Consider the following 26,659-nt stretch of genomic DNA (forward strand, 5'->3'; position numbering starts at 1 on the left):
GCGCCCGCACAAACTACTGAATATACCTACCAACCCACACAATCTACCTACCTACCCACACAGGAATCGTCTCCAGCATACCCGTGCGCAGCTTCACCCCAGAACCGGATGGAGGGCCAGAACCTTGCGTCCAACTATGCATCTGCACCACCGACAGCCCACTCCAGCCTCTCCCCATCATACTCGCAGAGCTGTGCACCCCCATCATTGCCACCACCCCAGCAGCAACAACAGGAAGAGCCCCGTTGGGACATGGGCCTGGCCGCCGGCGGCCGCATTTCCCAAAAAATACACCCAGATCCACTTCCAAAAAACTCATACAATACAAAAAACGCACGCGTGCTAAACATTCAAATACTTAACTCTGTAGCATTCGAAACCTGCACTGGGATGCTAACCCCCGAGACACCAATCACCACCGAGTCCTACGCCAAGGCTGGGCTGCCATTTTATCGTATATATGAGGAGGAAGGGGCGGGTGTTTATGGCTTTAGTGGAGATGGGAACGGGGGGATAAAGAGCTTGGGCACAATTGATCAGGAAGTGGGTGTTTTAGCGGATGTAAAGGTAGATCCTAGGCGGCCCACAGTGTGCTTGAGATGTAATGGACGATTGGTTGATTGCATGTTTGTTTCCCTCCCCCCCTCCTCCCTTCCCTGGCTTCGCTTTTTCTAATAGGTGGAATGGGTTGCCGGTTGTTAGATTGCGCAAGTGTAACCATGCCTTCTGCGCGGAGTGTGTTCGGGGAAAGATGACGACCCGTGAGGGGATTGTTTGCGCGTTTTGTGGAAGGGTTGCAGAATTGCTGGTTGGGATTTCGGCGCCCATGAGCATGCCCGGTGAGGACGATGTAGTGTTGACTAATGTTGTAGTTTTGCAGGAGAGTAAGGTTGTGGAGATAGGTTGAGTTGGGTTTATTGGAGCGGTATGATATATTGGCATCACATGGAAGTAGGGTTATCATTTTGCACGGCAATAAAAAAAAAAGGTTGATATCATACTTAGAAAGGAACTCGGGATGATATTGAGTCTGTAAGGGCACCGGTCGAGCTTGTGAATAATAGTTCTGGGGAAAATACCTGTACTCAAGTCGCCATCCAACTATTTCCTTCGGAAAAATGTGGTTGCTGCTTGGCTCCGGCTCACTACAGACTTAATCCCACCCCGAGAGTCTTTGGGTGGAATACAAGTACGGGATAAACAGTTTGTCCGAAAAGTCCTCAAATAATACACCATGTTTCCTTGTCATAGATAACAAATCCCTTGCGGTATTTCACAGCTAAGGTACAAGGCCGGTAAACGACATCACTGATGAGAAATCTAATACTCGGGGGGGGGGGGTAGCTTACTTATCCATTTTGCCAATGCTTGAAGCCGAGCTTTCTGTGTAATTCTTGAGTAAAATGGTTTTAACTCCAATCCCTCTCCTGAACTCCTCTTCCGTGTTCTCCCTTACCCCCCCAAAATTGTGTTACCCTTATTTTTCTATAATATTATAACCCCCAATAGCCATGATCGGCCTAGTTGGCGGCTTGTCACGTAGTGTAATGTAAACTCAACGCTCCAGAAGACGAGTACTTATCTGTGAAGATGTTAAGCAGCCAGGAATTAATACGCTAGGTCCAACAATGGTGCTTAGCAGGCGGCGATATGAATAGATGGGACAGCAACAGGCACCATGAGCATAAGCCATAGCAGTACTTTTTCCACCATTGGGAGTATGTCAAGAGTGCGTACGATACAGCATCCCTGGGTCCACCCTTTTGTGTGCTTGTTTTTTTTTTTCGTAAGGTCTAGGAGCAAAAAGAATTTTGGGCTCTGATTAAAAGATCATTGACTAGCTGAAATTTTACTAGTCTTTACCGCATCAGTTCCTGGGTTGGAGCCCATGTTGACCAATTTACGCTCAAACTGAAATTAGTGTTAACCTAGGGAACAGCAAACGTAGCGGCCTACCATACTCAGCTTCACCCTCCCAGAATCCCTCTCTTCGCACCCATTCAGATCCCATTTTCCAGGCTCTCTGTGCATTAGCGAAAACCTGCCTGACATTCCTTTCTCCCAGCATGTCAAAGGAGGGTCCACCCGGAAGTGGGGCTCTCGGATTGTCCGGGAGTGGCTTGCTCTGGAGCTTCTTGTCCTGTGTAATAACCACGTATCAGCCCCCCCCCAAAAAAAAGAATACAGAGCACAAATTAGATCCGTATCATACAAGTTCCGTGATATTAGAGACTTTTCACTGTTCAACAGACAGCACTGTGTATTTTTCTCCGAGACAGACAACGCTGCGCCTGCTCTGATAGAGGCGATGTCGAACCAACGGGACTGCGCCTAACACCCACTCACAGGGCTCTTCAATGCGGGCACGCGGGGATGGCTGTGGAGAGGGGGGGGGAGGGAGTGGAGACGTCAGTCCCTTAAATGCCAGGTTCAAATCACCACCAAGCCCCCCGGTTGTATGCTGCTGTAAACGAGCATACAAGAGCAGTAGAGTTACCACGAGACCAGACATCCCAAGTCCTCGGGGGTGGATTAAACCCGAAAAAGCATTAGCTTTCCTACCGCTCTCGGGCATTACTACTCATACCTTCTGGGACAGCCCCGGGTATGCTTATCACTAGGGGTCCCCTCCCTTCCGCCAGATTCCCGGGGGGGGTGTACGATAGGATACCCCCGTGGACATCACGGTTTTCCATCCACTTCCCAACTTAAATTGTCTTTATCGGATCTTGACCTTGGGAGGTGTCCTCGGCCGTTGTCGGCCCGAGGGAGATCCATGGGAATTCACACCCTATTCATATACACACGCAGTACCTGTGCGGTCCTCTGAGAATTCGAGTTTTGAGTAGAATTTTCTTTCATAACATTAAAATAGTCTTTATTTTTTTGGCTCTAGATCCTGTTATTCGTCTACCACATCCTTTAACTTTTTATAAACTTCTCCGCTCTCTCCTTCCCAATGTGATAGTAGGTCTTCAACAAATTTTACCCATACCACCCCGACACATAAACAACCTAATAAAGGGGTGTATGAGGGGGAAAGGGGCGCAAGTAGAAATTATATAATACCTTCAATAGTGAAAAAAAAAAGGGGGGGGGTTAATAGATATCGGGAAAGAAAAACAGGCCTTATTTTGTCCTCTCAGAGATAGATTTCTACCATCCCTCTCCTCCCCCCACTCCATGATATGATAGACATGACTTGATTTGTCAGCTAGCATCTAGCCATCCAGCCATCCAGCCAGGGCTAACTATTGGGAAATACCCCCAATGTTAGACCGACCACCACAGTATATAACCCAATTGGAATATCCATACTCGTACTCAAAGCACCGTACTGCACTCTGAGTTGGTAGCCCTTCCAGAAGACATGTGTTCGTTCTACGTCTCTTACTCGGGTGGTAAGGATAGAGAAGTATAGGCTAAAGCTCCCCTGACAGCAAGCGCTAACGCCAGCTGTCGTACAGGGATTGACATGGGGTCAGGTTGATGTAAAGGAGAATAGTTCCTTGCTTATAATACTTGTACTATCATACAAGCACACATCTGCCAGTGAACCCGCGAGAGGACTTTACAAAACAAGAAACATCCCCTAGCAGTATTTACCGCTACCCCATCTCTAGCGCGGTCTACATATGACCCTCCCTCAAAGGCCGGTATCGTTTTGAGGCAGAAGTTGAAGGAGGTGGTACGAATCTGTCAAGTTGACATGGAGGCGAAGTGAAATCACAGGGAAGGGAGTGTGGCCCTCATGCATCACTGACTTGGAGATTATCCAAACACGGCACCCACAAACTTGTGTGTGGATTTCAAAGGCTGAGGAGGGTATCGTAATATAAGTCACTATTTCCTCAACTCAACTTATATCACGAGTGATGTACCATGCCGCACCACCAAACCCATGATGAAAAAGCTCTAAACCTCGGCCATTTTTCGCAATATGATACATACCTACAAAAGGCAGACAGCAATCCAGAGGGATGAAAGAGAGAAGAAACATATCAATAGCTGAGGTGGATAAAATGCGAAGACGACCAAAAAATGAAAATGGAGGGGAAAAAAATGATATAGATCTGTACCCACTTCCAACTAACACCAAACTTACCAATCGGCGACTCAATCAGTCAAGCATACCATATCATATCATATCGTACCATATACCACATGTATCGCGGGACGCCTAATATACAACTTTCACCCCAATTTCAAAAGAAAAAAAAACAACCAAGAGCATTAATTAGCCCGCCAGAAATGCCCAAAATGGCTCGCAATATGCAAAAATGCCATGCAAAATTAGACCAAAACTAACAACAAAAGCCCAGCATAACAACCAGGCCATTCGTTGTCAAGACTTCCGTTGCCCAACACCTGGAACATACTTTCCGCCACCCCCACCGTTACTACAGCTGGCATTCGCATATACTTTATCGAAAGGATCCGGGGTGGTGCTTGCACGGGGCGTGGCCTGCGACGAGCGCTCTACAGTGCCAATATCTTTGATTTCGGGGTATTCGACAATGCCTTTTTCCGTCACACCAACTGGGACAGAGCCTTCCGGTCGTATTGCTGGTGGCGATAGCGCAATCTGAGGTGGGGGAGAGGCAGGTTTCCTCTTGGCCTGGCACCACTTCAACAGCATCTTCTCCAATGTCGCGCTGCGGACCGGTTTTGCAAGGTAATCGTCCATACCCGCTTCCTGGCACTTCTCCCGATCCCCGCGAATAGCAGACGCAGTCATCGCCACGATCGGCACGTCCTGGAGCCATGTCGCGACAGGGGAGCCCGGGCTCTGTAGGGTCTGAGAGAGTTGCAGGATGTCCTTGTCCACGTTTGCGTGGCGGTTCGGGGCGCAGGGATATGAGTAGAGTTTCCCCGAGCGGATGATTCTGGTGGCGCTGTAGCCGTCGAGTTCTGGCATTTGGACGTCCATTAGAATTATGTCGGGGCGTCTGGGGCATAGGGGGGTGGAGGTTGTGGAGGAGAGGGAGGTGGTGATGTCGCCGTTTGGTGCGGCTTCTTTGAGGAACTCGAGGGCTTCTAGGCCGTTTGAGACCGCCGAGACGGAGAAGTTTAGTTTTTTGATTAAGCGGATGGCAATTTGTTGGTTTATGTCGTCTTTTTGGAAGCACTACAGTCAGTCCCTACTCTAAGACAAAGCTGTACTGGCTGAGTGAGGAGGGGAGATGCGTACTATCTTCAACAACCAGCACATGGGTTCTCTTCCTCTCTTCCGCACTCTCAGGGGACGGTCCCAGCGGTGGAGTAAGCCTTTTCAGCAATTTCTGCGAATTGCTGGAGGATCTTGCCCTCTGCTTGATTGCTGGATCGATAGGACTTTCGGGGGGAGTCGAGACGCCGTAATCTGAAGATTGGCAAGACACAGATAAGTCTGACTGCAGCCTATCTGGCAACGTGCTGACATCAGGCGGATACACCAAACCATTTTGATACTGGGGTCTGTGAAATGGTATGATAAAGTGGGCTGTTGTTCCAGCACCAAGACTGGACGCAAGGCCAATAGAGCCGCCCATAAGGTCGACGAGCTACAGAGGTGTTAGACCTGAAAAAACAGAGAGCTTTAGAACCAAATGAAAACACATTTTTACTAATAGTCAGCCCTAGCCCGGTACCTCCAAACCGTCTTGCAGTGGACGAATCAGCCTGCGTAAAGGGCTGGAATAACTTCTGCTGAACATCCTCGTCGATGCCTATGCCAGAATCTTTGACGACGAACTTGACGACAATTACGTCCTCGTCTTCCTTCTCGACGCCGACAGCCAGCTTGACGAATCCTTCGTGAGTGAACTTGATACTATTTGTGAGTAAATTGGTTAAAATCTGTCTCACCCGACCGGGATCCCCGATCACCGTCATGTTCCCGCCAAATTCGCTAAAGTCCACGGTGTGATCGAACTGCAGCCTCTTCCGCTCGGCATCCAGGGAAAGCATTTTTGTGACGTCCTGGATAACTAGCGGAAGACTAAATTGGACTTCCTCGATGTCTAGACGACCCGATTCGACCTTGGAAATATCAAGGATGTCATTTATGACAGTTAAGAGAGCGTTTGCAGAGCGTTGGATATTTTCCGCGAATTCTCGTTGCTCTTCTTCAAGTGGGGTATCCAGTAGAATTTCTGCCATTCCTACTACTCCAGTGATAGGTCTACGTTGGGTTTAGTACAGCCCATATAACCAACAAAATTGGAATTTGGAGGGGAAAGCAGACGTTCGGATCTCATGAGACATGGATGCCAAAAATTCACTCTTCAACTTACTCGCCTCCTTTGCGGCACTCTCATTCGCAACTAACACCTGATTCTCTCGTTCGCGGGCCTCCAATTCCATGCTCTTGTTATGTATCTCCGTGACATCCACACTAACACCGATGATCCCACCGATATAACTCACGTCATATTGCCCGGCGATGCCTTTCTTCCCGAGTATCGGGACGTACTTCGTCTTTAGCCACCTGCCATGTAACGCGGCCTCGGAGAACAATTCCCTCTCCCTCCCTTCAAGGACATCCTCTATCGGGGAAAGAAACTCTGTACAATCCTTGAACAGGTCGTAAATGTTACTTCCTATAACCGCTTTCGAGGCGTTTGCCGCCTCCCATATCGCTCCACCTTCTAACAGTGTGATGTGATTGCTCCGATCAATCGCCCAGAGCGTTATTTGAGAGTGCTGAAGAACCTCGCGAAGTTGAGCACGAGTGCGACGGGCAGTCTCGCGGGCTTCGACAAGATCGTGGATGTCAGTGCAGGTGCCATACCATTTGATGATTTGTTTAGACTTCGGATCACGTAGTGGTAGTGCTCTGCCGAGCATCCACCGCCAGACACCATCTCGACGTCGACACCGGTATTCTACGGTATAGTCCTGTCCTGTCGCTAAACTGTGTTGCCATTCCTTGCTTACAAGTTCCATGTCTTCCTATTAACAACCAAAGAAGTCAATCAATCTGCTATGGAGGAGGGCAGGGCCATAAGAACGAAAGAATGTAGCTAGTAATGAGCAAACAACAACATCAAATGCAAATTAAAAATAAATAAAAAACGGCAACACAATATGGGCCTAATAAAGCTAGGGGTTTACTGCAATAAATGGTAGCAGCCAACCCTGTTTTAAGGAACGCAGAGTCAGTACTCAAAAGAAAAGGATCGTACTTGATGACAACCGATAGATTTGTCTACCATTCCCAAAGATTCTTCCTTAGTGAGTCCCGTATAATCGTACCACCGCTTTGAATAATAGTCGTGATATCCATCCGGCAGGGTGGTCCATATCTGCAAATTTGCAACCTCTTGTTAACCAATCCCGGCCGACAAGAACTACGATTTTTTGAATCTCTCACAAACATACCAGCTGTGGCATACTGTCGCACATAGTCATAAACCGTAGCTCATTCGTTTCCTGCTGGGTCACCAGCTTTTCTTCGTACTCGGTTATATCCCTAAGCCAGACCAAACCGGCAATAAACTCTCCCGTTTCATCATCATATATGCCCTCCCCGCAAGTATCGAATACGATTTTATCCCCGGTGGCCGAGAACGTTCCAACCCTTTGGGGGGCAAGGACCTTCTTGCTCTTCAAGAGGCGAACAATGGGAACCTCATCCTCGGTGAGCCGCCGCGAGAAGTCCTCTGTCCAGATGTTGTACCGGCTCGCGAAAGTTCCCAATTCGGCATTCTCTGAACTCCTGTCGGTGGGTTGCAAGTCCCGTGCCGCACGGTTCGCCATCCCGATCGAGCCATCATGCCACATGGCAAAAACAGGGATTTCCATCGCGTCCAACACAGCATCTTTCATTCGCGTGATCTTCTGCAGCACAGAAGGCACGGATGAAATGTCAGATGATGCGGGGGCCCCAGAAAGTAGTAAATCCGGCACCGATGCGCCGGATTGGGGGGCCTGGCATGACCCGTCCGCGGTCGTACCCTTTGTTGTGAAGAAGGCGATTTCGGAACCGGGACTGCTCGCGTTAAATGTATTGGAAGACGGGGTCATGGAATTGAACGTAAGTGTGAAATATCTCTCCCCGCCCAGCGCCCATATAGAGACTATCATCTTCGCCTCCACCTGACGCGGCTTGCCCTCCGAAAAATCACCCAACGTTGAGAACAGGACGTCTATAGCCGCATCTCGTATCAGAGTCTGTGGAGCCGATGGATCTTCAGACAAGGGGGGCGTTTCTGTAGAAATATTGAGAAGGGAATTCGCATTTTGGAATCCCTCACCCCTCTCAATATCGCTCGCCAAAACGTCCAAGAATTGCTCCCAGCTCACCCACAAGGGCCACTTCCGCTGAAGAACAGCGAAATGGAGATCCCCTAAGCCCTTCCCGTAGAGTAACTCGGTTATCGAAAGCTCCGGTAATGTCCCACCGACCCTATTTGTGGACTGACCATTTGGTTCCACCCCCAGTAATCGCCCCATAGCCTCATTCGCCAAAACCACCGTTTTATCCTGTGATAGGACGAGTAGCGGGGTAGGGAGGAATTTCAGCGCTGTGAATGCTAAAGACGCACTTGACGGCGGTGGTGGATTTGAAAGGGGAGGATGCGCCGCATATTTTTGGGCAGTTGGATTATCTCTATCCGACGAGCGATACGGGAGCGCGGGGGGAGGAAGGGAGGAAGATTCATGTTCCGGATCGATGAGCAGCTTCTCCGGTTTCTCCCCACCATTTCCTCCGGGGATTTTACTGTTTGTTATCGAAGCCCGAGTGTCACTATTATTATTTGGCACCGACATCCCATCTTGCAAAGGAGGAGGAGCCATAAAGTCGCGTAGTGGGGTTGAAGAAAGTTAGATGATTTTGACCGAGTTGGCGCCTCCGCCTTCACCTCTCTCCCCCCGATAATGTTTTCGATCCTAACTCCCTCCGCTCGGTGTCGTATTTTCGCCTCCGCCCGGATGAACAATACCGGTAACTCCTAAGTGTATAAGGGGGATGATCAGTTATAATGGCAAAGTCGGAAATTCCGTGGTTGAAGTAATCGCAATGTTGAAAACCGATACCAGTTCCGTACTTTGTTGTGCCTCGGAATAAATTATCTCTCCCTCCCTCTCTCCTACTTCCCTTCTCTGACAAGCGCTCTCTTTCGAAAGGTTTTGCTGAATGGGGTAGGTAGCGAGAGGAGAGTAGCTTTTGAGGAAACTGTTTTTCTGTATGATGCTAGGAAATCCCCGGGGGGGGTTTTTTTTTTTCCAAGAGTGAGCGGTGTATGTACCGGTGTCCCTAAAAACCAAAGGTTACATAAGTAACCAGGAGCTAGGATAGTCTACAAGTTCGAATGTCGACCCCTTCCCGAATGGTTCAGAAAATGGTATGATACAAGTACAACGAGAAAAGAAAGCCCTTGCCACCACCGCTCCTCTTCTGATATCTTACCCAACACACCTCGAGACTAAGCTTCTTGCCCCTCTCTGACCCACACACTCGGACTCACTCACACAGGCGTTCAAACATGCAGCCCTTTGTTTTCCCTCTGAATGCTATGATATGATGAAAGTTCACACAGGCACACACCTATCTTCCTTTGCTTGGTCCTCCCCCTCCTCTCCCTTTCTGTCTTGTCCGTCTAGCGAGTTTAAAAGCGGGCTAGCTGCAGAATGTTAGATATGGCTGGGCGACCAGAAAAAAAGGTGCGCAGGCTCAATTAAAGCGGACTAGAGACCGTAGTCATGTGAGGTGGACACGCGAGACTGTACTCTAGTCCGCAAGTAGGACAATTGGTCGAACAGGTCAATGGAAAGCGCAAAAAGGAGGCCGTTTCTGAGAAGTTTGAGCGATCAAGAGGCGAAAGAGTGAGTGAGAATAAGGGGCGTGAGTGGGGGGTTAGTGATGGAGCGACTCGAGGGAGTGAAGGGAGTTGGATAGGGGGGTAGGAGAGGGGTTAACGATTGTTGCTGCAGCGGTGACAAAAGCGCCCAAAAAATAGCAGAAGTCAAGGAGATAGGCTAAGTGTCACGGCACTGTATACTGGAGTAATACCCCCTGATAAGGGGCTATGATGAATTGGCTGCAAGCGCGCCAGCTGATGGCTGAACGGTTGGCCATAAGAGACAAGCAGTCTGCGCCCTCCCCCCCACACCTTCTGTAAGGAAACCCGTGATGCTTTGCTCGCAGGCCACTGGGAGTTGCTTGTCCTCTTCCCTTCCTCACCTTGGGGGTTCCGTTGGACAAAGGTAAACATTCCACCGGTACTCCAAATACCCCCAATCCAAGCGGTTTCTTTAACCCCGCTTAATACAAATTTTGCCCTTCCTTGTTTAGTCGATAGAGCACCGGTACTATAGTATTAGATAGCACAATCCCTCCTCCAGTCTCGACATCAACTCTACTCCGAGAAAGAGCCCCATATGATAGTCCACAGTACTCGTACTTGAGTACTCGAGTGCTGTACCGGCATTGTGGAGGGTCGCTCCCAAGAGGAATTGGAGTCTTGGCGTATTGGCGCTAGCTAGGATGGCAATTCTAAAATCCCCTCTTCCCCTCCATACCTCAAGCCTCCATCGCATAGGGCAACCTGTATGATACAAGTGCGAGTATGGTATTTATATATGAACAACATAAGCCTGTACTCGAGCACAGTACAGTTCTCGAGTAGCTACCGGGAGGAAGGGTTGGTAGGGGAAGCGCTGCGGGTTGGGATCACCTTAGCCAAGCACAGCAGCTAGAAGTGAGAAAACGATGAACCAGACGATCGATAAAGATACTACGAGTAGCTAACAGTAGAGTAGGGGATATATAATATTTGTATCTCCAATACACTAACATCCCCTGAAACAAAACAAAACCACGCAGACCATAGCGAATGAGCAAAATGTAAGGAAGGATTCCGACAATGATAAGAGCTCCGCAGAAACTCCGGGGAATTAGAGGAATGATCCACCGTCATTCCGAACACCGCTACCCGACGCCTACTGGCATAGGATGCGAAAACAATTGCCCATGAACGCATGCCCCATAGGTAATCCAACAACCGAAATGGGCCATAAAATAGTATTTACGGGTAGTGAATTCCCTGCGATAAAAGTATCCATAATTATGATACTTAAATAACTCAAGGCGCTACTATTGGCACAATACCAACGAGCATATTAAGCTCTATCCATCCACCCCACCAGAGTCCGCCCACATTGAATCTTCACTTCCCCTCCGTGCGGGGTGACTTATTAGTGCCTACAAACACCCAGCACAGTAAGGCCACAGAACGCCCGAAATGGGAGAGGGTTTTGGGGAAAAACACCCAACACATTTTGGAGGAACCCTTGCCCCCAAGTATGACCCAAGAGGCATTGTATAATTCTCGCACATACTGTAACGTAGGACCTCTTTCCCACACAAGCAATGGTCCATTGAATGCAATGATCAGGTGTTTCAATACCTAACTCGTTGTTCGTCAATGATGTATACGCTCCATGGTTTCTCCAATATTATCTCGACCCTGGCAAGCCTTGAGTCATCTCGGAGATGTCGAGGAACTCGGAGCCTTTGGACAGCGCAAGTACTTGAGTATGGTAACTGCGATAACCACCTTATGTTATCGGTGGTCCGCTAATTGAGTTAATGTGATCTAATGCCGGTGCGACACAAGCAGCGCCAATCAGTCCCATCCTACGGTAAAATAAACGAATCAGCATTCTGCAGTATTGCATCATACTTGGACTGTGCTCGAGTAGGATTTTTTTTCCCGTATTTCCAACCAGACGCTTCAAATTGTATTTAATCCACCAGCCCAGGAAACTCATGCTGCACTTACCATGCAGTTCAGACACCCCTAATCGCACTGCCAAATGAGAGACGTGTTGCTGCGTTTTTTGTTTTTTTGTCCCCGCTTTGCTCGAAGTGCCCGGCTCCCTCCGGGCAAGGAGGAACACGCCACTACTCGTTGTGAGCTTGGCTCCGATAATCGAGCCCGCTGAGAAATGAAAGCGAATTCTGAATTCCGGACTCGGGGTTCATCGGCTGCGAAAGGGTCAAAGACTTGTTCAACTATCACGCCGCTAGGTATTGATAAGCAGCCTGACTAGGTGTTAGTCTATAGTTCCAATCGTTGACCAGCGAACATTGAGGATTCTGATCGGAGATTGCTCCTTCCAGCATTCGTTTCAACCATTCCTGATAAATGGTCCGGAAATTCTGCTTTGCCGGGGGGAACATGAAGGAATACATGTAGGGGAAATCGATAGGCGTTTACGATGTCACCAAGGCACTCAGTCGGCGCAAAAAAAAAAGAAAACTGAGCGACGCCGACCGGAAAGGACCCCTTTCGCCAGTTACTAGACCATCATACCGGTAGTCCAACTAGAGTTTGGTATGAGACGGGGTTGCAACCACCGGGCATTCCCCAGCAGGGGCGAATACTTGTCATCAAGCTACCGGTGGGCCCAACTTACAGTAATCCTCGCCCCTCTGGAAGTGAATCCTCACCACCACCCCCATCGCCGTCATACGCAGAGTGTGGCCTAAGATCTGCTTTGGCATGACCAAAACGAGATTCACCGAGAAACAGCCCTATTTTTTGTCTGACGTCTCGGAGATGAGCACCCCCTATTTATTAAAGAATCACTGCCCGGGGAAGCAGCACCCAGTGGATCTGTGGTAGCCACTTCCTATCTTTTACCCTTTCATATCGTGTCACCCATCAGGCCCGGGGGGGCGATACCTCGAAGTGTGCCTCCAAAAGACACCAGAACAGGACTGGGCTTTTAACATTCAGGTATGATGCCCGGGTAAATACCGGTAGACTAGACTATTATGAAGGCTGCGGGAAGCCACCACTCGACCCTCTCTGCCCTGCCCCAATTGCGTGAGGCTTTTAAGTTAATGCTCGAGTATGGTATGGCCTATTCTCCATCAGGCACATCTCTTGCCGTGGTGCACGATGGCAATCTAACCACGATGAGTAAGGTTGCCCGAATACCGTGAAAAGAGCTCCATAATTTCCCCACTGACGTAGGCGGCTCAGGGGGCGTGGTAATCGGGTCCCCACCAACGGAGATCCCCACCGATACCAATACCAATCGTATCTTGCACAAGAAAGAAATCGAGGGAAAAAAACGAGAGAGAAGGCCGGTATTTCCCCCGAAGATCCATCGCGGATAATCCACACGAGCCAGAGCACACCACCGACCGCTGAAACCTGAGAGGAGAAACGGAGCGGGGGAACGCTGAAGGTATTAGCCAAGGCTCGGAGGTTGAACTGTACGAGTACTAGTACAGTACGTACTGCACACGAGAAGCCGAATTCTCTTGTTTACTGCCACCAGTTATTGCTCAGTAACCATTCGTATCCAACCTATTTAAGGACTTTATCCGCACCAACAACCAAGCTATGGTAGCGACACACATCTCTCATCTAAGATTACCGGTACAATCTGCTTCCCCCTCCCGCTCCCCTGACTAATCTTACGACTATGATGCTTGCTACCGCCCTGTAGTAGGTTCCGATTCTGCGAGCAACTCGGGTAACGATATTCCTCCCCCTTCATTTTTCCATTATTGAAACTCACTCGTATTCTGTTCCGGGGATCTGGTGACTAGATTCTTGTATTGGTAAAAGAGATATATTTGCGAACACGACAATATACAAGCTACTGCACTTAATATGGTTCCTGTTATGATAAAGGGGCTTGCCTCCATAGGAACTATTAGGAAGTTTCGTAAGTATAATATCAGGTAGTGACGGGCAAGGAGCCGCAAACTGATAAAGTGTACAAGTACAGTACAGTGCCATACACTGAGGTTTCGTTTGATGCACCTATCGGAAAACGCCTATTCCCATAAAACGTTATACAATAACGGAAGAGGATATCTCGTCATGAGCCAAATTGAGTAGAGAGAAGGTAAAACCATTGTAGGTAGGCTTGTTGCGACGCCTCTACAATAGGCAGGCAGTATCTAAACTTCTTGTGTTGTCTTGCATAAACCCAAACTTCTCCATTAACTCCTACCCACTACTTTTTAGATTTAAGCAATACCGGTCATCAAAACACGTTTCTATTCCCTATTGCGCATTTGGAACCTGTTTTAGTTTATTTGACCCTCTGAGCACAAACTTATATCTCGCTCGGATTTAGAAGACCAAGTAATTCCAAGCCTTTCTTACCCAAAAGACCCGAGTGGGGTGGAGAAAAAAATAGGGCAGGATGAGCGAACAGGTGGGTCAATTCCAATATTGCGGCTCCTAGGGTGAGGGCTAAAAAATCCCCTGTTCCTCAAGTTTGGTTGCACGAGTGAGAGAAATTGTGCCGGCATGATTATTCCTTTAAAACGCTGAGATCAATAGAGGGTGACAGACACAATCAACAGATTCTCACTTTGAACAACTGTAACTCTACCAGTCTGTGAGACTTCCTTGCTTTTTCTGACACCTTTCAAACAAGCAGTTTTTCAGAGGGCTATATCGATAATCTATCTCTCTACCCCTCGCAGCATTCGCTTCTGATAGGGGGTGATAGGGGGCGGCGCCAGCTCTTGCTACAGCACCGTACAGTAATGTGCCACAGTAAGGACTGGAATAGTTGATCTTATATCCTACTGGCAAAGTGATATCCCCTTGGCCAAGTAAAACTCTTTGCTGGTGGGATAGAACATAAACCTAGTCCATAATTATTATTTTTTGACTCTGGAGCTCTCCTAACTAGAACCCACAATAGCCCGCGCTTGACTGAGCTGGCGCATGCCTGCTCAAGTACCTGGCATTGCACCGAAAAATAATTGTTGCAACTTGCCAAAATATTCACTAAATATTACAGTATATAACGAGTCCGAGAAAAACGGTCACATCACTTGAAAGCTCTCAAAACAATCCCATAACACCAGGACACTTGTTTTCTCAGAAAAAACCAGGTCTGCTGCACTTGAGTGGAGTACGGTAGAATAGTCTTGGGCTCTAGAAATTACCTAATGGGGGGCTCTTTTTTCCTTTGGTCATGTTTCAGATGCCCAGAGAGGGGGTTTTCCCCCCTCCAGCTTGCCTTCATGAAGACTTTGAAGGGACCGTGCGTCAAGGTTCTAGTACCGTACCTGTGGTTGAGCCTGTGATATGGCACGGGTGTGGCCGGGATAGAACCTGGGAACGATCCCAACAACGATCATTACCGCGGAGATGTGGAGATACGGGTAGTTTAGCGATGCATCCATCCCTTATGTATTTGGATCCTGGGACATCGCTCGCACATTGACACTGTGAAACGCCGAATCGAACCTTTACTCTTGCCTTCCAACTTTCCAAATTATTCCCACCGCGATGACCTTTCTATAGTAAACAAGCCAGCAGACCAACTTCAAATCTGGAACCAGTACTTTGAGTCCCCAGAGCCCCGCAACTATCCGATCCTCCAACTCCAAGATCGGATTTACCCTGCCTTTCCTTCCTCCCCGCCAGCCTCGAGCGGCCCAAGTAGCCCCGAGCAGGCAATGAGCGCTAAATATGAGCCTCCCGAAACCTAAACTTAAAACGGGCTTAAGATAAAGCTCACAGCAGCGATCCGGACACTCGATCGTGCGTGGCATCAAACAGGTCTCGACGCACACGCGGTAGTTTAGGCGATCGGGACAACTGGGTGGTGGCTCCTGACGGGACGATAGGAGCGGGGCACCGAGCGCCGTAGCGTCGAAGAAGATGAGGAGGAGATTCATGTTTCGTGATCTGAAGAAAGAAAGAAATAGTTTGTCTGTGGGTGCGGGAGTGTGTGGGTCGTGAAGGAGATTGCGGGGATGTGACGACGGAGAGGAATTGGTTTAGTCCGGGGGGAGGGTTGTATAGACATTTCTATCGATCCCTTGGGTGCATTGGGGACGACTTCTATCGAGACAGCTTTCGGTCAAAAGTTCTTTGGGGGGTTTTGGTGGGCGTTGATATCTTGAAGTCCTGCTTCGGATGAGTTTTTCGCGATACTGGGAGGGGAGCGCGCGTCGTAGTGGTGGCTGGCATTCCCAGGGTGGATGAAATCGTAAACTTTGATATACTATGCTAGGATACTGGTAATATTTGCTTGCAATAGTAGTAGGAATGTCGATTGATATTTGGTTGGATAAATTGTTTGCGGCAAATAAGGGAACACGGTGGGAATATATTACGGTCCTCTTGTTCATACAGGATCGAGATATCTATTGTTTTGGTGTCTCTTTGTAACCACCTAGTGACCATGAATTGAGAAACAGCTAATGGCGTGGCTAACATTCCACTATTTAGGCTCAGCAAGTTCTTCCCAAGGCACCCAGTTTCTGAACACACCACGTAAACTGATACCGAAAATATCAGCTACTATATCATTCTGCTATCCATTGCTGGTTAGTGGAAAGAGAGACTATTTCAGATAGAGGACGGTTCGACCATGAATCGGTTCCAGCAGCGTCTTTACATCCCCATCCGTTAATCCATCCATAATAGAGTAGCTAAAAGATGGTTAATATTGCGCTCTCCCTGAAGCTTTACACGAGAAATAAGACCAGTAACATCCACCCTTTGGTCTCATCAATATCTTGAAATTTCCCCAGAGCAGAGTGATACAGGCTTTGGCGAGTTAGCCCACTGTACAGTGCCAGCGCTCTCTACCTTCGGTTAAGGATAGGGGCCATTAGAGATATTTCCATGTGGAGAATTCTGCACAGCAATTAGTTGCTAGCGTCTAGTTAGACCTCACTCTCCGCCGACCGAGATCCGCTGTTTTGCGGTAATACACCACCATCATACCTGTACGAGTACTGTATGGTATAGTATTCTACCCAAGCCACACGAGCACCATCGGCACTTAAACAAACTTAGAAAAATAATATCAAAGTCCGTCGATCACCTCCACCAACCAAGATCACCAGTGAACGCACCTTCGCCCGAAGAAGCATGCCTGGAGCTGGTGAAAGCCCAGATCCTCCTCCCCCGTGAAGACTTGCAAGAACGGTAGTAATAACGGTGGGGAGAACGAAGTCTGCGATTTCATCTTCCAGGCTTGCGGAAAGACTAGCCTTAAATTAGCTATCACTTGTACTGGAGTAGAGTTGGATTAGATCAATAATCATTAGGATAATAAACTATATTGTAGTCACAAGCGCTATTGTCCACCAGCCGGTATGATATTACCTTTTTTTTCCCTTCACCGCCACCACAGGCTATCGCACGATAGTACAAGATAGGGAGGTGTGATTGTATACCATCCCACCCAGCATAGCCAGCACAGCAGAGTGCGTGTCTCTTGCCCCAACCACTTGCCAAATGCTTTTTTTCCCCACCCGGAGTGCTCTACTCTATTTCTCGGTTATGGACTGAACCGAAGGACTGATGGTTTTTGGAGTGGAGGGGGATGCTGTCGCATGTAAGGGGTGTTGGAGCATTCCCAACTCTGTACTCGAGTACGAGTACCCGGGAAGTTGAGGCTTGAGGACTGCAATAGGAATCTTGCCGCTATCTCCAATCTTGGAAGGCATCCGGATTGGGTCCAGTAGCATGCCGAGGCTAAGTACGTCTCTCGAGAGATGTGCATCCTACCGTGGATATCGGGCTGGTGATTGCTGGATTCTGGCCCACACATTGTGGTGAGGATAGTGAGTACAATACTGCATTAGGAGCTCATTTATCGCATCTCGTGTAGTGTTGGTGGCACAATTCACGTCGTTTCGGTCCCGGTGGATGCATTATATTGAGAGATCATATTGTGTCACTCGGGTATTTCAAAGTATGGTGTGTTGGATATTGTCATCCAGCCTACCACTGGTTGTGTCACAGCGATGTCTCTATGTCGTAGTATGACATCTCTGAGGGAGTTTTTTTTATGTATTTAAGGGGCCCGTTTATCCCACTTGGAGAGAGGGTCACAACTAAGATTTGTTTCTGGTATACTTCAGTCCTCCATATTTTCCAATATTACAACATGGTGTAAAGCGTTCAACGCGTGGACCACGGCGGGTGCACCCATGTAACGCTTGTATTTGTATAGAGCAAAGGGCTTTCGCTATGGTTGATGGATTTTGGAGTTCTAAGGTTCAACTGAAGTCTAAAGTAGGCTTGCGTTTTTTTTACATTTTTCATTATTGCTAATCACCATCTATTTTAGAAATCTATCCAGATTATGACAAAAATAATTACAGCATACTAGATGTAAATTGGAGTTGGACCTTGAAGCTTGGAGCTCCAATATCCATCAACCATAGTCAAAACCCTTTACCCTATACAAATACAGGCATTACATAGGCTATGGGTTTCTTTTTTTTGCGGGTTGTTAAAGACTTCCGAGAAAACAAACTCTTATCATAGAAACCTAGTCAAGTGTACTAAAAATACTCCTATGCGCCGGACTGTGGTATATACATAGATGAGGGGAAGTAGATATACATAGATGAGGGGAAGTAGATAACAAATAGAAGAATGAGAAATACATGAATAACCAATAACCAATGTGAAAACAATGCTAGGCAAATAAAGCCGTCTAGGGTGTGGTGAAGATTATACAGTAGACAAAACGCCGTGTGCGATGAACCGAAAAATCAAACATGTTTCCTAATGGGGACTTGAGTTTGCACCGGAATCAGGCCTTGATATATCGATAGGCCCTAATATTTCTGACCCCTGATCAAGGGATACGTCTGCTATGTCCATTTCGAGCATGATGATACTTCGAGATCCCTTTCCGTCATCGTGTTCTACGCCGGCTTCGAGATCGATATTAAGATCTTGGGAGCTTAGGTTTGCGACAGGGAATGGATCTGTAGAAATGAACCCCGGATCCGGGGTGGAACGGAACGAGAAGGCCCGCCTGAAAGGTGATTGAGGGGCGGTTTCCATTATGGGGGTAGGTATATGAAATGAGTTTTGATTCCAGGCTGTGTCTGGCCTGTCGAAAATCTTAGACAGTAGCTCAGAGATGAAGGGAAAGCGTTTGGTGAAGAGGGGTCGAAGGGTTGGTAAGGAGCTACATATTATTCCGACGGTTGCTTCAACGCTATTTTTGTTTCACTCTACATCAGCCGAGACCTCCCTGAGCATGAGGAATAGAAGGGGAAACAAAATACACACATTGACCAAAGATTGATCTGATAAGTCATCCACATAGGATCACCGGTGTCAGGTCCAAACGTACCCAGCGCGAGGATCAGTGATATCCTTACAGAAGCTGAAATGAAAACCCTGCGCATCGCACATGCATGAGCAACCACTCCGCTCTGTATATAAAAAAGGAACACTTCAAACCCCTACATTGCGCCCAGTATAAACACCATATACAAGCCGATCTTCTGCGCCCTTGGTAGCTTCAATGGATAAATCAACTTCAGCGGTAGCAGCCATAGAACGAAGTCTATCACTATACTTCCAGCGGGCACCCAATACTGTAGAGCCTTGAAATTTCCACAGCTACCCTTGCCATCGGTTCGGTCCATCCTATCCCAGGCATACGATTGTGGCGTGCAGTGAAATACCGAGGCCCAGAAACTTGCCATAGCAAATCCGCCCATGAATCCAAAAATTGTCCATACTGCTATTGACATTCGGCGGTTCCGGACCAGTCGTATGAGGAGGAGGAGAATGGAGGCTTTTGTGAAGGCCATTACGACCACGTACAGGATTTGCATGCTGTATCCTATCTAAAGGAGTCAAAATGCTTAGCTTTTGGTTCTCTCTTTTTTTCTCCCTTCAAGGTGTGCAGAAGTGTGGAAGACCTTAATAATTTGAAGCAGGTCATCTCTTGGAATTTCCGATACATGCTTCCCAGCTCCGTATTCGGCACCTGGTTTTCACGCAAAAGTCAGACCGACTGTTTCCAACCATCTTGGTAACTGCGGTGAATATACTCTTGCACAGTAACGCAGTCAAAGCAATGGCTGTAGCCTGCGACATACACACTAATTATCAGTAGGCGCCCCCTTTGAAATTCCCAAAATAAAATTACTTCATGGTTAAAAATTCACCATTGCACACAAAATACAATAATCATCCCTACCCACAAACCTCATGATAATTCCCCTACTGTACATCCTCGCGATGACCACCACGCCAGTTACCGACAATAGAATAATTGCAGTAGTAGTCCCCCAGGGGCCCTTATTCGGAACGACAAAATTTGGTCCCGTCCTCTGCGGGTTCGAAGACATTGGGTCCGTAGTTGGGGTCGTGTTATAGCATGAAAGATGAATAAACGGTCTTCGGTAGTGTAATCGGGATGGGTTGGCGACGCACTCGTTTTGGTTGGTTGGTTTAGTTGGTCGATAGAGGAGGCCCCTTCAATTCATTCCCCCTTCCCTTCTGCTCCCGAGGACTTGAACCAAGATCCACAAGAAGAAGAGTGCGGGCCCCGTGCCTTTTCAACTAACTTTGGCTGAGTTCTTTCCTCAAGCCACCATGATGCTCACTGACACACTTTTTGGCTACGGTACTAACGCTGCATCCCGTCGAATATCAAGGTGCTCGGCGGGATCTTGTTTGTTAGTGTGTGTTGGGGGGGGGGGGTGATCGGTCTACAGTATCGCAAAAAACTGATCGACGCTTGGACTACCATGCGAAAATTTGGTATCGTACTAGAGAATGGGTGTGTGATTCTAGCACGACGCAGTTGAAGTTGGACACTTTTTATGGGAATTATCAACTTAGGTATCCAACTTCAACTCGGCCGCGCGAGTAGTGGTTGGCTATGGTTTCACGAATATCCTCTACTGTACTCGTACAGTAGTGTGCCAGAGCATATTGCCCCAGTTGCTAGAGTGCGAGTGGAACATCGTGGCTGTAGCCAAGGTGCCAACCGGGTTGTTATGATAACGGTGCTACTGTACTAGTACTAGTGCGTTGGGATAATTTGGGTGTCGAACAAGATGCATGTTTGAGTCTTTTTTCACCCAGATGTCTTTTGAAGTGCTCAATGTTTCGGGTTGTCCCTACTCGTGCTTGAAGTACCAGGGGCAATGGAGTGAACACCAGGAAAGCTCCCGCATGTTAGAGCGGGATTTTCCACTTCCCCACTCCCCTCCAAGAGCCGTGTGATTATGTGGGGTATGGGGTATCACGGGGGATAACGAGATATGATCGGGTATTGCACCCTCAAGTGTTCCTGCCCCTATTCACCCAATACGAGTATGATACCTCGTACGGTAGAGGCTATCGAGGAGCGGCGGGGGTGTTAAGTTTTGGGTCCCCAACGGGGGCTCGACGAAGGGGTACAGTACAGTACCGTATTGTACGAACAGGGCTAACTTATGGGCAGGCAAAAAAGTGGATTGGTCAAAGTAGGGTAACAACAGGTTTTTCCGATCCTCTTTGTTAACCCTAACCCGCTCGTTTTCGTTCCCAGTTGGAGACCGCAGCTACGAAGGCTTAAATTGACACTCCCGTTGCCTAACTTTACTTAGTAAAAGCGGAGTATGATCCTTGTTCTTCACTACTCGTACTAGTAACACTATCTTAGAATCCCAAGACTTCCGGGCTTGTACGAGTACTAATATGATAGGCTCAAACAAAATTCTCCAGGGGGCCAATCGTTGCAAAATAAATTCTTTGGGTGAGTTTAGGTTTCTGACTTACAGTACAGTCAGTGCTACAGTATCTCCATCGCCAGAAAAGTCCACCCAGAAGGGAAAAAAAGGCCTTGTGCAAGTAGAGGTAAAGTCCTAACTCAGCCCTTGTGCTTGAGGCCTCATGGGTGCTGGTGAGGTCAAACCTCTACCGGTATCGAAGACCGCTAACCTTCCCTATCATACTTGTACAGTACGAGTACAGGTACTTGTATGACTTTCAAGAAATGTATGATAGTCTACCGGCACTTGTAGATCCATTTGTACCGCGCCCTTTGGCGATCTGCCCTGTCGGGGACCCGCACTTCCCCCCCGGGGTCACCCCAAACAAACCAGATGTTCGCTCCTCGGTGACTTACTTATTACGCACCTATTAGCATGTAAGCCCTCCCTTGGATGTAAAACAGATCGTAGAAACCCGAGTGTTTGAACTCTGATGTGCAGTTAAGAAATTCCTTCTCTGGCGAAAAACATAGAAAAAGCACAGTCCCCTCCTCTGGGACGGGGGGGGAACAAAATTACTGGTACTAGACCTTACCAATAGAGGAAAACCCCTGTGACAACGGTTCAATTATTCAACCTTCCGCTGTATCATATGATGGGGCGTTACATACCTTTCGGCCGATGGAAGTGCTCGGCAAGAGACTAAGCCTCTCCGCACCATCTTATTCCCGCAATTCCGCGATTCAGCACGGTTTTGTACAAGTAAGTCAATTTTAGCACCGACTGATAAAAGGCACAACACGCGATGGAGTAAGCCCTAGTGAAAAAGATCCCTGTTCCCCTATGATGAGTACTGTACTGTGTGGTATTGGCACAAGTACTCATACCGGTGTCATACTCGAGTGCCTTAACACCGGGGAGCGAAAACGAGAGGAAGAGAAAGCGACACAGCGGGCCAACCCATCTGAGCTCTCCGAATTCAGGATAAGGCGGACAGCCCTCTCGGCCCGAGGACCCTACTCGAGTACTCGAGTATAATACATGTATTGTAGCACTTATGCATACTGGAGCAGTAGGCGCATGGCTGGCCTCCCGCCTCTCTGAAGCTCTCTCTGCTACTCGAGTGCCCTACAGTACTGTACTCGCACAATACCGATAGTGTAAGTACTGTGCCATATGAAAAGTGGGCTTGTTTAGCTGTGTCCCATGCCGTATTATCTTTTGAAGGAATTGGAAGCCTGAATAGTAGTTGTTTGATGAGTTAATAGTTAGTTTGAGAATTTCGCTAATCGGGGTGTGTGCGCTCGACATGCGTACTTAGCTACCCACGTGTGAATAGGGAGGGCTGGAATGATAGCTACTCCTAAGACATGGTAATGTACGGTACAGTACGAGTACTGTACTCGCACGAGAACGGTAAAGGACAAGCCACTCAGACACCCTCCTTATTCAAATGACTACCGGTAAACTTGAATAGGAAAGCTTCTTGTAGTAAACTTGGTAAAGTGCTGCACAGAATACTTGCTTGTCAAATCCACCACCGAGAAGTTCAACAGAAATCACTATCTAAACCACAATAAGATTGATAAAATAAGTTGATAAAATAATAAATACTAATTTACGAGATCCTGTAAGCTCGGCCTTCCAAAGCTATTCCCTATTTGGATAACACTATTCCTTTATGGAGTGTTTTGGATCTGATTAGAGAAATCCAAGCCTGATCTGAGTTGAATGCAGTGCTCCAAGTGTGGAGATGAGTAGGCGATTTCCTTGTTCGAGTACAATTAGAAAACTAGCCAAATAACATGCGTCCAAGTAGGGAATGTCCTAGCAGCATTCCGCTTTGTCTGGGGTGGAAAAACGGGGTGGCGGTAACGTACCGTATTATTTGAACACCAGGTATGAACGTGGGCGATCGGGCACCCAGGGACCGGGAGACACTAGTTTTTCCTGCAATTTGAGCAATACTGTGCTCGGGTACCCAAATTTACTCCCTTCTTTCCTGTGAGGCTAATAAATTAGGGGTCAGGCATCTACAAGTAGAACCTCCAAGTGTCCGATCAACCACGTGAATGCACGAGCACAATGCGTCGTTAGGTTTTTCGTAATGTGGGTGGCGCCTGGGTGGCACAAATGATCATTGGTCGTGGACTTCACACTAATACCGGTACGCTCTTTTTGTGTCTTTGGAACACAGCGGGAGTTGCCCGGTTACAGCTGTCTATTTGTGGAGTGAAAGATACGGCTATTAAGATAACCATATGGAGACTTTAATAACAAATCTCTAGTGTCAACGTATCCTGCGTGGACATCTGATATTGGAAGTTTTTAGTCCTTGTTGATATCAGGGTCCGTAATTATTCAACTCGCTTGGACTGAATTTCCAAGAGCTCCCGCACCGCAGAACCTGTAACAAGTTATCCCTATATCTATGGATCTGTTGGGTGGTAAAGTGAAAGCACCTACAGTATATTCTCAGCTACCCAAGCATACATTTTCGCAATAATTATGTGGATGATTAACATCATGAAAATTTCCCCCATTCTAGTACAATTTTGCCGTATTATGAGGTGGTATCATAGGGGCGTTCATTCTCGGGGTCGAAAAAGCGTTTTTTGAGTGCCAATTTTCAAGTGGGTCTGTCAGATTTGTGTGTAAAAAAGGCCTTAGACACATCAAGGTCCTTCAACTCGGGATGATTTCATAAACGCTTTCCAACCCCTGGTCTGAATGCCTTTGGTCAAGTGGGCGGGCAATGGTGAGTTATGTCCAAGAACTACAGAACAACGGGGAGGAAGGTGGAGTATCAATTTCATGTGGCCGCCGTCGGAGATTTCTAGGTGCAAATTGGCGGATCGTGGAAATACTTGATCGCGGGAGGTGGCGGTGGTCCCGGGGCTTTTTGCGCCGGGAGGTGAGAAGCTCGGGGTGTATATGGTTAGCATTGACATTGTAAAAATGCTGGTAGAAGGTTTTGAGTTGGCTACTCTGTGCGCTAATACCGTATTAGTAAAGTTCTAGAGGGAAAAGGTTAAAGTTAATGGGTGACCGTGGTCACCACGTTTGGGTTATGATCGCCTACCGTACCAGTAGTATGGCGGGAAGTGGGTCAGATGTAGGAGTGAGCCACCATCCGTGTGAATCCTGGAAAGGCCAACCCAGTATCCCGGTACTATACCGTGGCTAGTGCTATTGATCTACGAGCGCGGCCGATAGATCTATTCGTCACGTGGGTCTGATAAGAGATTTTTGGCCTGGCTTTCTCACCAAAAAGTTTTTTATCAGACCCACGTGACGAATATATCTATCGGCCGCACTCGTACTGTACGAGTACTCTTCTGGAACTTCCCTCCTAATGTTGGATGCCAATTGAGATTCCAGGTTTCTATTCCTTTTGATATGTTTTAACTATTCATTCCCCCGTCTGGCCCACTTCCGGGTCCAGCACGTTTAGTTATGATACCCCCTTACCCAAATGTCTGTAACTCCAGAGTTCACCAGAAAGCTCGATTATGTATGCTAGCAGGGTGAGCGCTTTAGTCCGTGAGCTAACTCTCAACAAAGTTGCCATGAGTTTTACAAAGCACATTACTAAAACGTTACTTTATTTTTTGTTCAGCCTTCCTTTGTAGGTGTGGATGCCAGAAGCTTACTACAAAGGGAGAAGACTTTATGTCTTGGTCAGCTCTGAGTGTAAATCTGTCACGCGAAACGAGAGAATGTAAGGGCCAGAACGCTAGGGAGCGGCCTGACTGCCACATTTTCCGCATGGCCAGTATTCCAGTAATGACCAGGGCTTAATCCTTCACAGCTTTATTAAGTTCCGGTGTTAGTACTGGCACTTTACTCATTCAAGTTCTTTTTCACTTCAGGACCAAGTTGAGCAGAGAAAGTCTAAATATGCAAGTATGTTCATCACACGAGTTATCAGAAAGTAGGACCTGATGATCAGAGAGCGGATAAGATGGGATCTCTTATCAATACTGACCTCTGCGTCCGGTAAAAATGAGCATCCCTACCGTGCCAGGAGGAGGATGAATAGAAGGAAGAAGAAAAGAATCAACATGTATCTCTGACTCGGTCGGAAATCCAAATGAAGGCTTCCCGCCAGTTCTCCCCATTGCCAGGGGATGCTGTTAGTTTATTGAACTAAAGGCCTCAAACCAACTACGAGTACCGTATCATACACAAGAAGCAAATACCGGTACAATCGCTAGACAAAAGTCTTGGTGATGATGCTATCTGACACACTGTCCATGCTCTACCAACAAGACAATCAAATCCTTCTCCCTCTCTGTGAAACGACCGAGGAGACGTCAGACGAAAAAATATACATTTAAAAATTCAGTGAAGATAGCGATGGATGGAGGACCCAGCCAGGGGCCACTTTTCTTTCTTTCTTCCTTCCTTCCTTTCTCCCCCGACGACCACATCGTCTGGAGAGAAATACAGTTTCAAAAAAGTCAAAAACCCGGACTAGTTGCTTTGAATTTACACCCAGTTGAACAATTGAGCATCAAAGTCTAGAGGGAATTTTCATTATCTCAATAAACTCGTATAAAATTGGGCTATCTCTAATTCTGATTTACTGTACTATCATGTTCTTGGGGTATCTTATCAGGCAGCGTAGCTACTCCAAGTTGCTATTGTCTCCCAAAGACCAGTTGTTTCCACGTTAGCCGCTGTTTTGGACCCTTAGCAACAAAACAAGGATCTCGCTAGTTTCTGGTTTTAACGATCCCCCGACTTCCACGAGATGGCGCAGTAACTTACCGGTTCTGGACTCATTGTGAGAGAAAGGGATTTGTACGACACAGGTTATTCCGATTAGAGAAATAGCCGAATGTGGCGTCGAGATTGTTCTTCCACCGACCCGGATCTAATTGCTCGAGCACTAGCCTCGGAAGCTCAAGATCACCAGAAATCTCTGTCCGCACATTGACAGGGGGCTATATCTCCGGGGAAACGAATCCGGAGTCGCCTTTCGCCTATCGTAAAATCTCTATCATATCTCTGCTACGACTTTTTGTGTATATAGAGAGGTGATAGTGTTTGTGCCACAACGTCGACCGGTTCCCCTGATTGGATTGAGAGTTGGTGTACTGACTAGTACCGTGGGTGGGCTGCAACGTGTTTTCAATTCCGCAGGAGCTACCGTGCCGGCGTCCTCCCAGTCCTGGGTCGTGAGATCGGGATTTGGGGAGGGAGTGC

The 26,659-nt window shown here is 47.7% G+C and overlaps 2 protein-coding genes; one reads left to right on the forward strand and one right to left on the reverse strand.

Moving 5' to 3' along the window:
- Positions 1–604: 604 nt before the first annotated feature.
- On the forward strand, positions 605–1,259 carry GSTUM_00010079001 (uncharacterized protein; the record flags this gene model as incomplete). XM_002841050.2 has 1 exon in its annotated part: positions 605–1,259. One exon carries the CDS (start codon positions 605–607, stop codon positions 905–907), a length of 303 nt encoding a protein of 100 aa, XP_002841096.1. The 3' UTR covers positions 908–1,259.
- A 3,086-nt stretch (positions 1,260–4,345) lies between these two features.
- GSTUM_00010080001 (uncharacterized protein) lies at positions 4,346–8,781 on the reverse strand (the record flags this gene model as incomplete). The annotated part of the gene is made up of 8 exons (XM_002841051.1): positions 4,346–4,756; positions 4,829–5,115; positions 5,192–5,543; positions 5,599–5,913; positions 5,992–6,163; positions 6,227–6,933; positions 7,167–7,286; positions 7,363–8,781. The coding sequence occupies 8 exons, from the start codon at positions 8,779–8,781 to the stop codon at positions 4,346–4,348; spliced, it is 3,783 nt and encodes a 1,260-aa protein (XP_002841097.1).
- Between the last annotated feature and the right edge of the window lie 17,878 nt (positions 8,782–26,659).

The sequence above is a fragment of the Tuber melanosporum genome (assembly GCF_000151645.1).
Source record: "Tuber melanosporum whole genome shotgun sequence assembly, scaffold_66, strain Mel28".
Classification (NCBI taxonomy): domain Eukaryota; kingdom Fungi; phylum Ascomycota; class Pezizomycetes; order Pezizales; family Tuberaceae; genus Tuber; species Tuber melanosporum.